The sequence below is a fragment of the Chanos chanos genome, chromosome 8 (assembly GCF_902362185.1).
Source record: "Chanos chanos chromosome 8, fChaCha1.1, whole genome shotgun sequence".
Taxonomy (NCBI): domain Eukaryota; kingdom Metazoa; phylum Chordata; class Actinopteri; order Gonorynchiformes; family Chanidae; genus Chanos; species Chanos chanos.
In genome coordinates, this window is record NC_044502.1 from 31,400,234 (window position 1) to 31,415,139 (window position 14,906).

A 14,906-nucleotide genomic window follows, 5' to 3' on the forward strand; every position below is an offset into this window, starting at 1 on the left:
AGCAAAAAAATAAAAAATAAAAAAAATCAAATCACAGTAACCTTTTGTGTTCTCACAGGACAGAGACTGTCTCCACATGCCCCATAACCCTATAACACATGCTGCAAAATTCCACATGGTATTTTCTTAGAAAATGTTTTATCCTTTTAAAATCATTTTACATTTGGAAATATGATATCTACATCCAAATATAACACCAAGTATAACATCCATGATGAACTAACAATAAGTTTTTTTTTCATTAAATTCTGACCATCATGTCTTAGTTCTCATAAAATCTTATTTCTTATTTACATATACAACATCATATCAAAAATCACTGCCCAAGATATACACTGAATCAAAACATTACATGCCATAATGATGTCTTAAGTCTGTACTGAACTCCTTTCAACACTGAACATAGCTTTTCAGATTTTCATTTGTGTCAACATTTAAAAATCAATTAATAATTACAATAGTGCCAATGAATCAGAAAACTGAGCTCATTTAAAACTACAGAAATCTACAAGTTCCAAAGGTTTGCAATGTTTTTTTTTTCATATCATCAAAATAAATAATATTTGAAAGCAAAGGAGGGGATACTTTTTCCAGTTTGCCAGTGGAAATCCATTGTCATCCAAATCATGGATCCAATCAATTGTCCTTCATTTGTCTTTCAAAAAATCCAGAGTTTCTATTTGTTCTTGGACTCAAGGCAGTTGCCATGGTGACTTTTGAAATCAAGTGTGAGCTTCTCTAGTTGCTAGGCCGCCGACAAGGAAGTGCTTGCACAGGTGTGTACATTCACCAGGCTTGTAAGGGGCACTATGCCATCCGACAGAGACAGGCAGAAACAGAAACTTTATTATAATTATCAAACAGCTTGTGGTTTAAATTAGACAAACAAATGATTTCATTAGTTGATGGTAAGAGTTAAGAGTACTCCTAAACAAAGTCTATGATACAGTAGTGATACTATCAATTAACTCCAGTTAAGTTACAGAGACACCAAAATATTGAACAGACCGCTAATGTCTGGTATGGATAACAGACTTTTTTTTTTTTTTTTAAAGAGTAGTCTGAATCATGTTTTACTGGGGAACCGTCAGTGTTTGTACAGGCCATAATAAAAGGTGTTTTTATGGCCCATGGAATAGGGATTTCTTTCAGGAAGTAGAGGTGATAATAGGTAACAAGACTTCACTTAGCGAAGGGACGTACCTGTTTGCTGGAGCTCATGGAGCCTAAATGTGTGATGTTGCTGGAGTCTGACACCATGGAGGAGAAACGAGAGGGGTGGGAGAACTGGGGGGGCTCCTGTTTCAGAGAGTACACTAAAAGAGAGAGAAAACACACACATCACCCAGTTAAAAGTTACAAGTGGGAAGAAGGCTATAAAGTCATAGAATGAAATTCCTCTAAAGGTGGGACAGCCCTTTGTACCACTAACTGCTTCTTGCCGCTACAACGACGACAACAACCTTGTAATTCTTACTAGGTTCAGTTCAATTTTAAATTCCTCTCTGTCGTGACGGTGTTAAGACTAGTTTTGGCCTTTACGAGGTTCTGATATCCCTGTGTTGCTGGACTCACGGTTTGAATGCGTGACGGTGGCAGGGAAAGGCTGCTGCGGCATGGGAGGGGCGGTCAGTGATGTCAGGCTTGTGTCTGGAGAAAACTGCCTCGACTGGAGGGCAGTCAGACCAGACACACTGTTAATGACTGGCACACTGTGAGACTGCGGAGATGTTAAACCTGAGGTGGGGGGGGGGGGTAGGAGAAATAAAGAGAGAGAGAGCATTTAATATATGGTTTAAAGTGTGCTGTGGTGCCAATGTAACAGCGGGGCGTGAAACACTCCTAGGTCTTCTCAGCTCACGCTGCAATGTGAAAGACAATGATTTTTGTAAAGAGGAGTAGGGATGGGTTTTTTTTCGATGGGAGAGGAGTAGACAGGAGGAAAAGAGACACAGAGGAAAAGGGGGGGGGGGGGGGGGTGAGCGGTTCGGAGAGTCATGTCACACTCACTGGGAGCAGCCAGAGTCATGATTAAACTCTGATGGGGATGCTGATGGTGGTAAGCGGATGGAGACAGACTGTGAATGTTGGTCAGCGTACTCACTGGGGGCAAGACACCTGGTACTGAGATCTGAATAAACACACACACACACACACACACACACAAGTGTAAATATACATAATGCATAACACACAATGACACACAATGTTCAAACACTTTGCAAGTTAAGGCGCAGTTTGTCCACAATCGAGGAACAATCATACTCTATCATCAAACATGAGCATAAGTGGGTCTTTGTTTGGGAGAAGCAAATGGAATGAGGCAACAGATATGTTAGAGCCATAAAACGTTGGTGTTATAGACTCTTGTCTTCACATTTAGAATCAATACTGACTTTGACCCAGTTCTTGGACAGTTTTCAAAGTGCAGTCATTTTTCTTTATCAGGCATAGTTTCAGAAGCGAAGACATCTTTCCTTATCACAGTTTCTGATAACACACTATTATAAGCATCTTTGTCTTTACATGAATGACATTTTTATTTGGTGTAGTTTTATTGGCATTTTTCCTCTTATTTGTGTCCTATGTGACTTGCTAGAGTATAAACACTCTTTCAAGTGATCTCAGCTAGTTGTGAGAAAACATTAACCTTGTTAAGTTGATGAAGATGAAGATGAAAATGATTATGGTTTTAGGTAGGCGTTATTGCGACTGGTAAGAAGTTACCCCAGTGGAATGGCAATGTCTCACCATTTTGGAGTCAGGCAACAGCAGACTGTGACATGGATCCAACCCCCCTGGAGACACCTGTTGCAATGCTGATTGGCTGTTGCTATGGTGACCGATGCCCGTAGAGGAAGTGATCTCACTGCCTCTCTGCTGACTGTACCTAACTTCTGTAGCGGGAAAACAAAGCTGATAAGCAATTTTTTGACCTGGTTCAGCTGCATTTGACCTGATTTGGCACATAACTGTGTATCGGGCAGCTTGATAAGAGCTGGTACTGCCTAAATACAGCTAGACATCTGACAAGCCCGTTCCTATAGACCTAAGTTATTCCTCATCTGCACTCTCTCAACTGATTCAAATAAATATCCTCTTACTACCTTGCCATCTAACAACAGATAGGCATTCAAACTCACTCAGGAATGATTTAAGAAAGCAAAGGTCAGAGTCTCCTACATGACACACAGTACAAGCAAACATGTAACCCTCTGACTCACTCTCATTTTATGCAACATTTTGCCCATTGTAAAAAGTGCCTGTGGTATCTTGCCCTAACAATAAAAGTTTTGACGTTGTGCCTTTCCCACATGGTTCAAACAAAAACATTATTGAAAGCTACAATAAAAATTAATGTGTCTTAAAAGAATATAGGTCAGTATTACTCATGTTTTACTTTTCACCTTTCTTTGTGTCAAAATTTATTTTCTCCATATGACAACATGAATATGCATGTGTGTGTGTGTGTGTGTGTGTGTGTGTGTGTGTGTGTGTGTGCGTGCGTGTGTGCATATGTATGTGTGTATGTGTGTGTGTGCGTGCGTGTGTGTGTGTGCCTGTGTGTGCGTGTGTGCGTATGTGTGTGGGTGCGGGTGCGGGTGCGGGTGCGTGTGTGTGCGTGTGTGTGTGTGCGTGTGTGCATACGCGCATGCGTGTGGGTGTGGGTGTGTGTGGGTGTGTGTGTGTGATATGACAATATATCTCCCGATATGAAAACATGAATATGCATGTGTGTGTGTGGGTGCGGGTGTGTGCGTGTCTGTGTACGTGCGTGCATGTGTGTCTTGTCTGTGAAAAAAGCTCAAACCTTGAATCTGGCTGGATGGTGATGTAGACCTGTGACTGAGATGGCTGTGTGAGGCTTCCTGTGATAACAGTGGGTTTAAACTGTGCACAGCGTACGAGTCCATTGCCAGTTTCTGACGGAAAGCCTCCTCTTTGCGCCGGTTAGCAAACCAGTTGTAAACGCGCACTTCCGTGACAAGGTTGGATCCCAGGCCGTGAGCTTTGGAGGGTGACACACCTCTCTGCATGCACTCTGCCCTGACAGGAACACCAGCAGTACCTGATTTTTTATTTCTGCTCAGACCATGTTAACATATCAAACAAAACCATATCAACTAAACCACTACACCTGTCAGTAAATGAGGGGGGGGGGGGGGGGGGGGGGTTGCTATTTTCAAACAGAATTAGACTTAATTCAAGCGTGTATTGAAATATGTATTAGTCACAGTTAGGTTAGGGCATAATAGCGAGGGCAGATCTGCAGCACTACACAGATTGGTTCATCTGGACAAACTGGCGTATTGTTACTGAAGTTGAACTCTAAAGCCACATGCTTATGAATCAATTTCTAAAACTAATACCACCAAACTATTTATTCAGATACAACATGCAACCCATGCAGCGTGAATTTTCATACAGCAAAAAACTCCATCACTGTATGACATAATCCGAGACCTTGGAACCAATCGAACAGCACGTTCATGTTCTAATCTGGCACCAATGCTTCGCTCAACTTGCCAGCCAATCATCAAGCCCTTCATTAACTCTCACGGGCACAATAGTGCAAGGTCAGAACGACACAAAAACGCTATCTCATTGGCCCACAAAACCTTTCCTTAATTATTCATGCGTTTATTCCATATGAATCTTTGGTCTTGCCTGTTGCACTCCTGGACCAGGGCCTCGCGCTCCTCTTTGCTGGGATTCCTTTGTCTCTCATAGGCCTGATAAAGGATCTCCTGCGATGCTGGACCCCACTTGAAGCGGTTCCGTCTCATCCTTTTGGAGCCAGGTTCCCCCTCGTCGCCGAGAGACGTATCGGTGACGGCTCCGGACCCCGTGGCCTGCCCTGCGTGTCTGAACTCTGAGGAAAAAAACAGGACCTGATCCTGACTGCCTGAGTCATTGAGGTCAGAGTCTCGAATGTGGTTGAATTCTGTGAAAATAAGAGGGGGGCATGATTGGGAGCAATGACAGAACAATTAATACTACATTTCATGTCCCCTTAAGGTTATGGTAAACATCAGTACCAATGCATATTTTAATGACTAGAATCTCTATCAGGGGTCTCCCATGAGAAAAGGACACGTTTCCCTTTATAAATGAGGCACGTGTAAATAAAACACAAAAACTTTAAGTAAAAATTAGTTCTTTGTGGAACACAGAATTAATGATTGACATTGCATTTGACCTATCACATCTTTACATGGGGAACGCCTGATGGGAATGAAGTATATTCTACAGTTTGTCTGTAGTAGCTCCCAACAAGATCAAGGGACTTTATAACTCATATTTATTAGTTTTCCAATAAACAGACTTGCCTAGTCCAATTGTTAATCAAATTTTTCTTTTTTTTTTTTGCCTCTTTTCTGTTCTGCATAGACCTCCAAATGCTTATGGCACTTACTCTTTTGTTTGGAGAATGAATGGAAAAAAAATGCTTTTCAAAGCAAAAATCATGTTTGAGGGTTAAAAGATTACCATTGACTATTTTCAGATTAAGTCCCCCCATCACAATGATCAAACAACTTTGCTGCCAAACTGTTACAAAACCCACGCAAAACTGGAATCTTTCATTACGCCAAGCAATCAACTGATTTGACTTGGAGGTTATCAACAGGTATGCAGAATGTAATCTCCACATAAAAGCAAACAAAGAAACGACACAAAACACAGTGTAACCTAATTATTGATGATGACCTTAAAAAAAAAAAAAAAAAACTGCAGCTGAAAGCTGAAATATATTTCGAGACGACCGGCAGCTTTCCTGGTCTTAGAGGAGTTATTATGTAATAGACCGGGGCAGTGACTTACGCCTGAGGATCTCACGCTGTTTCTGGACGTACCAGGTGTAGAGCGCGGCACGCTTGGTGGGTTTCATGGGCGTCCCTTTGTTCAAGTGCTGGGAGAGGTGGGACTGGTTAAGTCCGGTAATGTCCACTACCTCACGCTGAGGAATGTTGTGTTGTTGCATGTAGGCCTTAATGGTGCGCGCTGCCCGCCAAGGGTCCTCACTGATTCCGGCGATACAAAGGGATTCAGGTAATCATTATTAATGTTATCGTTATCAACGTCATCTCCATCACCAAAATCACTTTGTTTTCGTTTCAAATTACACCTCTTGTAACAATAATGTAATTGGAAAACCAATGACAATACACAACATATTTAAAAATCAACCACGTTTGTATTTATAAGCAAACCCATTCATCCAATTTCCAATTTGACAACAAGGAGTTGGTTGTCACAGTGCTCCATACAACCAAATTGGTAGTTGCTGTGATGGTATTTGCACACCAAATATCACAATGGCAACAGTAACTTTTTTAACATGTATGGGGGTTTTTTGTAATAAATGCTTGCATGTTGGCTATCCCCATAAATATGCACATCTATTGTAAACAGCAAAGAAATAACTGTAATTGAATCTGCTTTCACATCACTAGATTAAGCCACGCTGTAGCTGGCAAAACTTTAGTTCCACTGGCCAGGATGAAGATGGCTGTCTTATTACTTGAGTGGACAGTTGTCACACATGAAGTCTCATGTAGTACTAATTAATGATACTTTATCTAAAAGAAAAGTTATTTGCCAACTTCAAACCAGGTTGGTTTGTTTAGCTTTACATGTTCAAGATACATTTCGACAAGGAAAGGACTGAAGGCTTTTTCATTTCAGTGACTATTTCTGGACTTTAAACAATTTGATGTTATATTCACAGCATCTTATGGTGAAATTACTGTTGTAATGGCTTTGTAAAGTCCATCAGTTTAGTTTTTATTTATGCTAATGATATAAATTAACATTGCAATTACATCATTATCATTTCAAAAACTTTGATAGGCATCATAGAGAAATTAGATTCGCACATTCTGCTCATTTGACATTACATAGTAAATAAACAAATAAATATAATTACCAAAAAATATTTTTGTACCACACCCATTGAGAAAATATGGCTAGAGCCAGCCCCTTTGCGCCATTTGACTGAGTGTCTTTGAGGGCTAATAACTTGTGCTGACGTATAGAATGTGGATAAAATTTTTAACCAAGACTTCACTGATGTTGCAATGATTTCTGTAAGATATACAGATGCTGAGAAATAGACAGAAGAATTCAAAGGAGTGACAACTCGCTTGCTTCAATTTTCGTATCGTGTCTATTCACGCATTAATTACACGGGCCTATGCAGTTGTAATAAAATACATTTATTTTTATTCTTCCACTGGACTTTGCTGTTAACGAAAATGTAAAAGGCTATAACCAACAAACTCAATATTAAAAAAAAATAATTTAGAACATTTACAATTCTGTATATGAATAGGGTCACAAAAAGGCCATTTTCAATGAGCTTGATGACGAAATAAAAAAAACAAACAAAACACTGACAGAAATATCGGTCAGTGAGTAAGTAGACAGACCTACATAACTGTTTTAGGTAACTGGTCTTCATGCTATAACGCGGTTTAAAGTGTTGGTATGGATCAATAACCATATCCAAATAGGCCTACTGATGATAAGCATGTCGTTTCAGATGATGAAATAATAAATAAATTAAAGGATGAAATTATTGACAGCTACTCCTGGTTCCGTTTTGGTTTTGCCAGCAAATTGGTGGACCACGTTTCCTTCATGTTGCCGAAATTTCTTCACTGAAATTCCTCGGCCAAACATAAATAGGCTAAGTGAAACCCATTTAAGAAATGTAGGCTCACTATACATATTTACACTTTTCACTGTTAAGTAAGTTGCTCTTACTTTTTTACTTTAATTAAAAGAGACGAGCGCGATTAATAGCTTAATGTATGCTATTCCGTGCTACTAGGGCGATGACAGATTAAATTCGTTCAGTTTCAGCTCTCAAAAAAGTAAAATCCAAGATTAAATGTAAACAAAAGTTAAACATGTTGACATGGCTTTGGCAACTGTTTTTTTCAAGTATCAATAACTTACGATAACATCCGATCCACTTCTGCCTTCTGTTCCGCTGCTTCCTCGGTGTTTAGAGACTGAAGTTCCCGCAATATTGGTGGCGTATCGAAATCGTCCCCGTCTTCGGAGACTTCGTCGCCTGACAATTTGTTAATTTTACTGTGACTACTTGTGAGTGTGAGAAACACGGGATTTGAATTCGCGTCGTTACTACTGCCGACGCTGGCTGGGGAATAGGGTTTTTCCATCTTGACCCCCATTTCAGACGTACAAGGATCTAAATCTTCAAGTGCTTGCACGAGAACATCTTTAGTGACTCCGGAATCCAGCAACGCGCTCAAGATCTCCTGCTGCAGAGACGTCAGCTTGGACACCATTTCGGCAAACATCAATCCGGTGTTGTGTAGATCCTTGCACTTCAAGGGAATAGTGTACACGCCTGAATTACTATATAAAACTGATTCACAAAGTTATAGTAATTATCCCCGACAGTTGGGTTTCCACCACCTCAACAACAAAGTAGTGTGCAGATCCACCTGCTGGGCGATGTGGGTCCACGTTTCAGTGGGAGGAGATGTTAAACGTAGTTTTACGCACGCAATGGAAAAGGTAGGTATGCGCAGAGGATTGGACGTTTTCGCAAGGTATGCAAATAGGCTGCTCGTTAGTACTCATTTAGCGGTGATGCTCTAGAGGTGTCCTAAAATGAACAAGAAGGCTACAGTAAAGTTATTTATGACGTATTTTCTTTCCTAGCCTACTTATACGCCGAGGAAAGCAAATCAGTCACTCTTGAAAAACCACCATCTGTCAAAATACCTTTTCAAACAAGATCCATACCCACTTTTAAATTAATATACTCTCTTTTGGATCAAACTTTTAAAATGCTGTAACTTACGTTTACCCTGTTCTACATAAAAGTCTTTTTGAAATCATTTGGGGGAAACTTCACCACAGCACCTGGCTTTATAAAGTGACGCAAAACTGTGAGAGCAAATGTGTAAGTATGCAGTAATAATTAAATTCATGACTGAACCATGTCTGGATAGACAGAGAAATTAGATATTGTGGATATAATCAAAGTCTGCTCAAAGGAGAAGCCCATGATCTTTATCTGAAATATCAGTAAAGTCAGTAAAGCCAAGGAAACAGTACTTATACCTTCCTTACATTTATTTTCTATCACAGCCGAGGGCAAGGTGGAATGACTCAGCGATATCAACATTAAGAGCAAACTATAATATGGCAGATGGGGGGAGTTTGGTTTGATCAAGTGATATCACTGTTTGATGGAGTGGAAAGTCTTCCTCCTGCAGAGCCATGGTCCAGTCAGGCTTTCTTTCAATCAGTGTTCAGACAGTTCACAAGGCCTTGATAAAGCCTTGACATTTGAAGAGCAAAGTCAATGATGGAGCAAAAACCTGCATATACTGTGGGTCTGCAGAGACAGGGTCGCTTAGCCCTGTGAAGGAATATTTATCAAAAGTTTGTCTACAACATAACTGCTCGCAACATAAATTTGTAAGAAGTTTAGTTATAATATTGTATGTTTCCCTTCACTTAATGTATCTTGAGCAGAAGACAAAATTGTTCAGTTTTTACTGAACAGGGCAACAGGTTTGTATGTAACTATGACATGGCCACTTCTGTCCTCAGTGTTTCAGAAAAAGTAAAAAAAAACTCATCCGATACAGTCACGCACCACTGTTTCTTTCACAACAGTGCCTAGTTTGGTTTCCCGGAAAAAAAAATATGTAATTTGTGAGTTATTAACTTCAGTAAGATATTAAGTGCTGTTAATCATTGAGGATGTGGCTTGCTGAATGTGTGGGAAATGCTTACATATGGTTTACATTACAGATATATCATTTATTTCAGCCTTGTCTATGCAAATAGTGAGTAACAATTAACAAATTCGAACCATCTTCATTTCAGTTCCAATGACAGAAAACATATAAGGTCAGAGATAGTCGGTAATGGTCATAGGAACATATCTTACAAAACAAAGGGTGAATTTAAAGTGGGATGACTTGTAACATGGTCCTTAGGTACAGTCCTGTTTTCTCCTTACACCATGAGAGGCAATGAATTAAAAGACAAACCTATGATTTAAACTTATGAATTAATCCACTGGATGTTGTATAGCTCTTTAGTTGCAAAGATATCTAAAATGTAGAAACAATTTGGTGTGGTGTACATCCATTGAAAAAAAATGGCTTCTTTTGAGATTCGTATGCTACAGTCCAATCTCAAAATAGTTACTGACTTGGAGGAAGCCACCATTCAAAGCAGGATTTGTTGTTTACTTGCATCCTTTTTGTCTTTTATGAATTTCTAAAAAAAAAAGAAGAAGAACATCACGAAACAATAACATCATTCACTGAAGCCCTTGAGCTGCTGGTTCTTGCATTATTCTTGCATCTACACACACACACACGAAAGTTAGAAGTAAGACCACAATGTGTCATTCAAAGATTCAGTGACTGGAAAGATGAGTTCCAATGAGTAAGCTGGACCTTGACTTAAGAACCAAAGGACAAAAAAGACACCCCCCCCCCTCCACACACACACACACACACAAACACACACACACACACACATACAACAAGACAGAGAACAGAGATGGTGGTCTAAAATTCAAAGGGGGAGGGTTTCATGCACCTTGTGATACCTATTACCTGGCATTGCAAAAGATTATGACCAAACACTCCCCAGCGTTTGCGTGTGTTAGTAGACAGACATTAGATGATGAAAACCGTGTACCCAAGTTAATCATTCATTCCTGCTCAATGACTTTAATTTTAATTTGTGCGATTTTTTATATTTATATTGCGAAACAAGAGCTGGTACACAGCGGTAACATTTACATTGAAATACAAAAAACGACAGCGGTAATGGAAGGAAGCGGGCGAACATAAAAAGAGGCTTTAACGGTTGACTGACAGATTCAACAATGGGTCTCTTTCGTAAATTTAATCTAATAGTAAGCAAGCATGAAAGATGAGTATTCTTCATATAACATAAAACAATCCTCATTCTGTCTCTTGCAGTGATATATTTATAATATCTGACTTGTATGCACTCCACAAATCCTTGTCTAAATTTTGGGAGCTTTTTTCATGGGATACTGCACTGTGTAGTATGACGAGGGTAACTGTGAGGTTAAACATTGCAATGTAGGAACATAATCAGAGGTGGTGTTATTTGGGCTAAATTTTAAACATGACATTTTACACTTCAATCTTAAATTAAACACTGCCATATGAAATACTGAGAGATTGTTGTAAGTTAAATTATGCTGCCAAGTTTGTTTGGTTTTTTTTTCCAAAAATATATATGTATACCTGTTTGAATATACTGGCTTCACACTCCTCACTGAAATGTGACACTAGTTGAAATTTGACTTGAGAGTGACTTATTCTAGAGGAGTGCCTTTTTCTCTATTCTCCTGAGTCACTGTCCATTTCATAAGAAGGTGTCACTGTGAAGTCCTGATCAAAGAATGGGTTTCAAAGGACTCATTCCTCGCCTTCAGTTTTTCCCAGTGATGTTCTAGATTCAGTCTGAATAAAACATCATCTAAAAAAAAATTTGCATTCATGTCTAAAACAGTTTGATCATCCTGCAAAACGTGATATATCCTGGCCAAAAATAAACACTGGTTGAAAAAAATTACTGTTGATCTCATCTTGCACATTAGTCCTGGCAAACCCATCATGGTCTCTCTCTCTCTCTCTCTCTCTCTCTCTTTAAACTAACTGAACTCTGCTCCAGTATGAAATACACATGCTTTTTGTTGGCACCTCTGCCAATGTCAAATATCGACATCAAAACTATGCAAACTATATATTTACTATATGAAATATTCAGCGCAATAAATGTAAGAGAACAGAAAGAAAACAGTAATTTTAGGGCTACAATGCAAAATGCATTAAAAGAAGTCATTCTCATAAACAAATTGCAGAATATATGAACACTCTGCCCAGCAGGGTGAAATGATACCTTTTACCATCGCTGGCATATTTTTTCTCTGGACTGGAATATATTTGTGCCACAAAATTGTCTATAAAATGTAACAGACTCTGCTATCCAGAATTTTTATCAGGCCATAGGCCAGTGCAAGCCATGCTTTGTCTTTCTTTTCCTGTGATGATGTAAAAGACAAAGAAATGTATTAATCTTGCTAGAAGATGAAACATTTAACACATGATCCACAATATGTCTATGAAAACATACTGATGAATTCATGTCAGTTAAGAGTAATTTGATTTCTGATATCAGTATAGTCTGTAAATCATTGAATCAGAGAGAATATTATTAAAATTGCAAGCATTAAAAAAAATAGCTGGGAATTCTAGTTAACTAACTAAATTCAGATTCTTCAAGGTTAGCCCATGGTTGCGCTAATAAAGATTTGGTCAGCTATTCAGCACTTCTCAAGTTCATTCATCAAAGCTAAACCTAAATCATTAGATGAAATGAAAAACAACAAATAATAAACAAGAGGGTGACATAAAAAAAATAACTGTGAACTGTATTTTACAGTGTAAATGTTATATTTTAAACTATGCTGTAAACTGTACGCTCTTGCACATAAATCAAATTCTCTTGATGACTTTTTCACAACAGAGAACACACCAAAGGTGGTTGATTCCTTTGAACATATTAAATCACCTGTATCACATGGTTTTACTGCCGAATTTTATCATAAATTTCAATTCAGCACTTTCACCGCCTGGGGCTTATTAGTTATACTGAAAATATTGTCACTTAAGGAGTCCTAAGCATCATTCATACGTGTGAGTGTCCCGTTAGTGTGCTGCAACTCTACAATTTGTAGCCCAACAGGCATTGAGAAAATCTTACCTTTAACAATGTGTGTCAGATTTTTTGCTAATATAAATGTGCATAAACTATTTGTTTATTTATTTATTTATTTGATAGTCTGCTGACAATAGTACAATTTCTTTTTATTCAGTACATCATAGCAAAACCACAAATTCTTCCCACAAAAGATACAGAGAAGGCATTGGATTATAGCCAAACCCTTGGTTAGTGCCTAAAATTCATTCATCCAAATTCTACACAAAACTCAACAAGAAGAAATGTTTGGGAAAATGTTAACAGGTAATACATGAGTTAAATCTGAATGATTTGCTGTCAATAAAAGCTTACAAGGTTAATGTAAACCTTGGACAAGTGAATGTGTTTTCAAAAACAGCAGTACCTTAGACTTACAATTGGAACAAACTTAGTATTTATAAGAGATATTACTCTCAAAGATGTTACTCTTAATAAGTCATGTGAAAACTGATATTACAATAGTAAAATCACGAAGCTTTGTCTTTTGATTATCCACAGGCTCCATCCAGGCATCTCCAACCGTGTCATGACATCCTAACATTCTAAAAAGAAATTCAAATAGAACAGGCCATGAACCAAGCAGCTATGTTTGTTTGTTTGTTTTTACTGGAGAGTTTTCATACTAGAGAGTCTTGTTTTGAAACCTTGAATTGTTCTACAATTGGAGAAATGTGGAATCATTCAAGATTTTAATTGCCATAAAATTCCGAATTGTAATTTTTTAATTGTGAAGTTAACTTTAATTCATAATTGCCATCGACGTTTCCTGAATTTCAACTGAATCTACCTGCAGAAAAAGAAAAATTAAGGAAGCAGCTGAAACATAAACAAACAAACAAACAAACAAATAGATAAATAAATAAAAACAAACATAAAAATATTTTCAAAACATTAAGGGACATTGTTGTTGTTTGTAAAGAAAGACTGAAAGGCATAGCAATATTTTTTCAGGTTTCAGCATCCTATCTCCAGTTTAGGTCAAGCCAGAGGTTTTACTTAACATGACAGGCAATATTTTCCCTGGCCCAGCAGTGGTGAAAATTTCCCCTTTTAAAATGCCTCATTCACTCCTGGCACCAGTACTTCATGATGATATGAACAACAGAAAACAACCCTGTCAAAATGTATGTTTTTCATTGTGATCACATGCACTTATGAAAAATGTTACTACACTCCAAAAACCACTGAAAAAACCCCCCCAAAAAACAAATGAAAACACACCAGAATCAAAAATCCTGTATTTTTTTAACACTCTCTTTCTTCAACAATGAAGCATTGTCACCACCCCCCCCCCCCCCCCCCGTTTTTATCATATTTAATGTAAATATGACATTGGCATTCTACTACTGCATAGCACACACAGTATGTTTCATTTAATACTCAAACAAATTCTCTCACTTGACAAACTGTACCTTTTAGCATGTATGTCACAATGTTACTTGATACAAACTGCATAAAAAAGGTACAGATACACAATGTACAGTGCTTACAAACTCTGTTGCTTAGTGTTCTTTGAGCTGCTTATGCAGTACTAACAGAGCGGAGCGTCCTCTCCTCTGAAAATCTGACTAAAACCACAGTGAGGAGACAAAAACTCAGCTCTACTTACCACTCATACACAACCTGTAATGGAGTACAGAACTCACCATGGGCGTCCATAGCACTCCACTCATACACAACCTGTAATGGAGTACAGAACTCACCATGGGTGTCCATAGCACTCCACTCATACACAACCTGTAATGGAGTACAGAACTCACCATGGGTGTCCATAGCACTCCACTCATACATAACCTGTAATGGAGTACAGAACTCACCATGGGCGTCCATAGCACTCCACTCATACACAACCTGTAATGGAGTACAGAACTCACCATGGGCATCCATAGCACTCCACCCATACACAACCTGTAATGGAGTACAGAACTCACCATGGGCGTCCATAGCACTCCACTCATACACAACCTGTAATGGAGTACAGAACTCACCATGGGTGTCCATAGCACTCCACTCATACACAACCTGTAATGGAGTACAGAACTCACCATGGGTGTCCATAGCACTCCACTCATACATAACCTGTAATGGAGTACAGAACTCAC

General features: G+C 38.7%; 1 protein-coding gene across 2 annotated transcripts; it reads right to left on the minus strand.

The window, feature by feature from the left end:
• Positions 1 to 570: 570 nt before the first annotated feature.
• Positions 571 to 8,343, minus strand: hnf1bb (HNF1 homeobox Bb). 2 transcript variants are annotated; one of them, XM_030782439.1, is made up of 9 exons: positions 7,963 to 8,343; positions 5,824 to 6,023; positions 4,669 to 4,945; positions 3,824 to 4,047; positions 2,752 to 2,897; positions 2,011 to 2,131; positions 1,576 to 1,737; positions 1,204 to 1,316; positions 571 to 807 (listed from the first exon to the last, which is right to left on the minus strand). In XM_030782439.1, the coding sequence occupies exons 1-9, from the start codon at positions 8,328 to 8,330 to the stop codon at positions 787 to 789; spliced, it is 1,632 nt and encodes a 543-aa protein (XP_030638299.1). In that variant the 5' UTR covers positions 8,331 to 8,343; the 3' UTR covers positions 571 to 786. The 2 variants fall into 2 exon arrangements, with proteins under 2 accessions (XP_030638299.1, XP_030638298.1); XM_030782438.1 differs by having other exon boundaries at positions 3,812 to 4,047.
• Positions 8,344 to 14,906: the final 6,563 nt, after the last annotated feature.

What these genes read in the sequence shown, in the direction of transcription:
- hnf1bb (XM_030782438.1), bottom strand. Translation starts at nt 8,330, where the DNA reads ATGTTTGCCGAAATGGTGTCCAAGCTGACGTCTCTGCAGCAGGAGATC. An exon ending in ACCATCCAGCCAGATTCAAG is followed by an intron (nt 2,898 to 3,811) that starts GTTTGAGCTTTT and finishes TTCCCGCTACAG; the next exon opens with AAGTTAGGTACAGTCAGCAG. An exon ending in CCATGAGCTCCAGCAAACAG is followed by an intron (nt 808 to 1,203) that starts GTACGTCCCTTC and finishes CGGATGGCATAG; the next exon opens with TGCCCCTTACAAGCCTGGTG.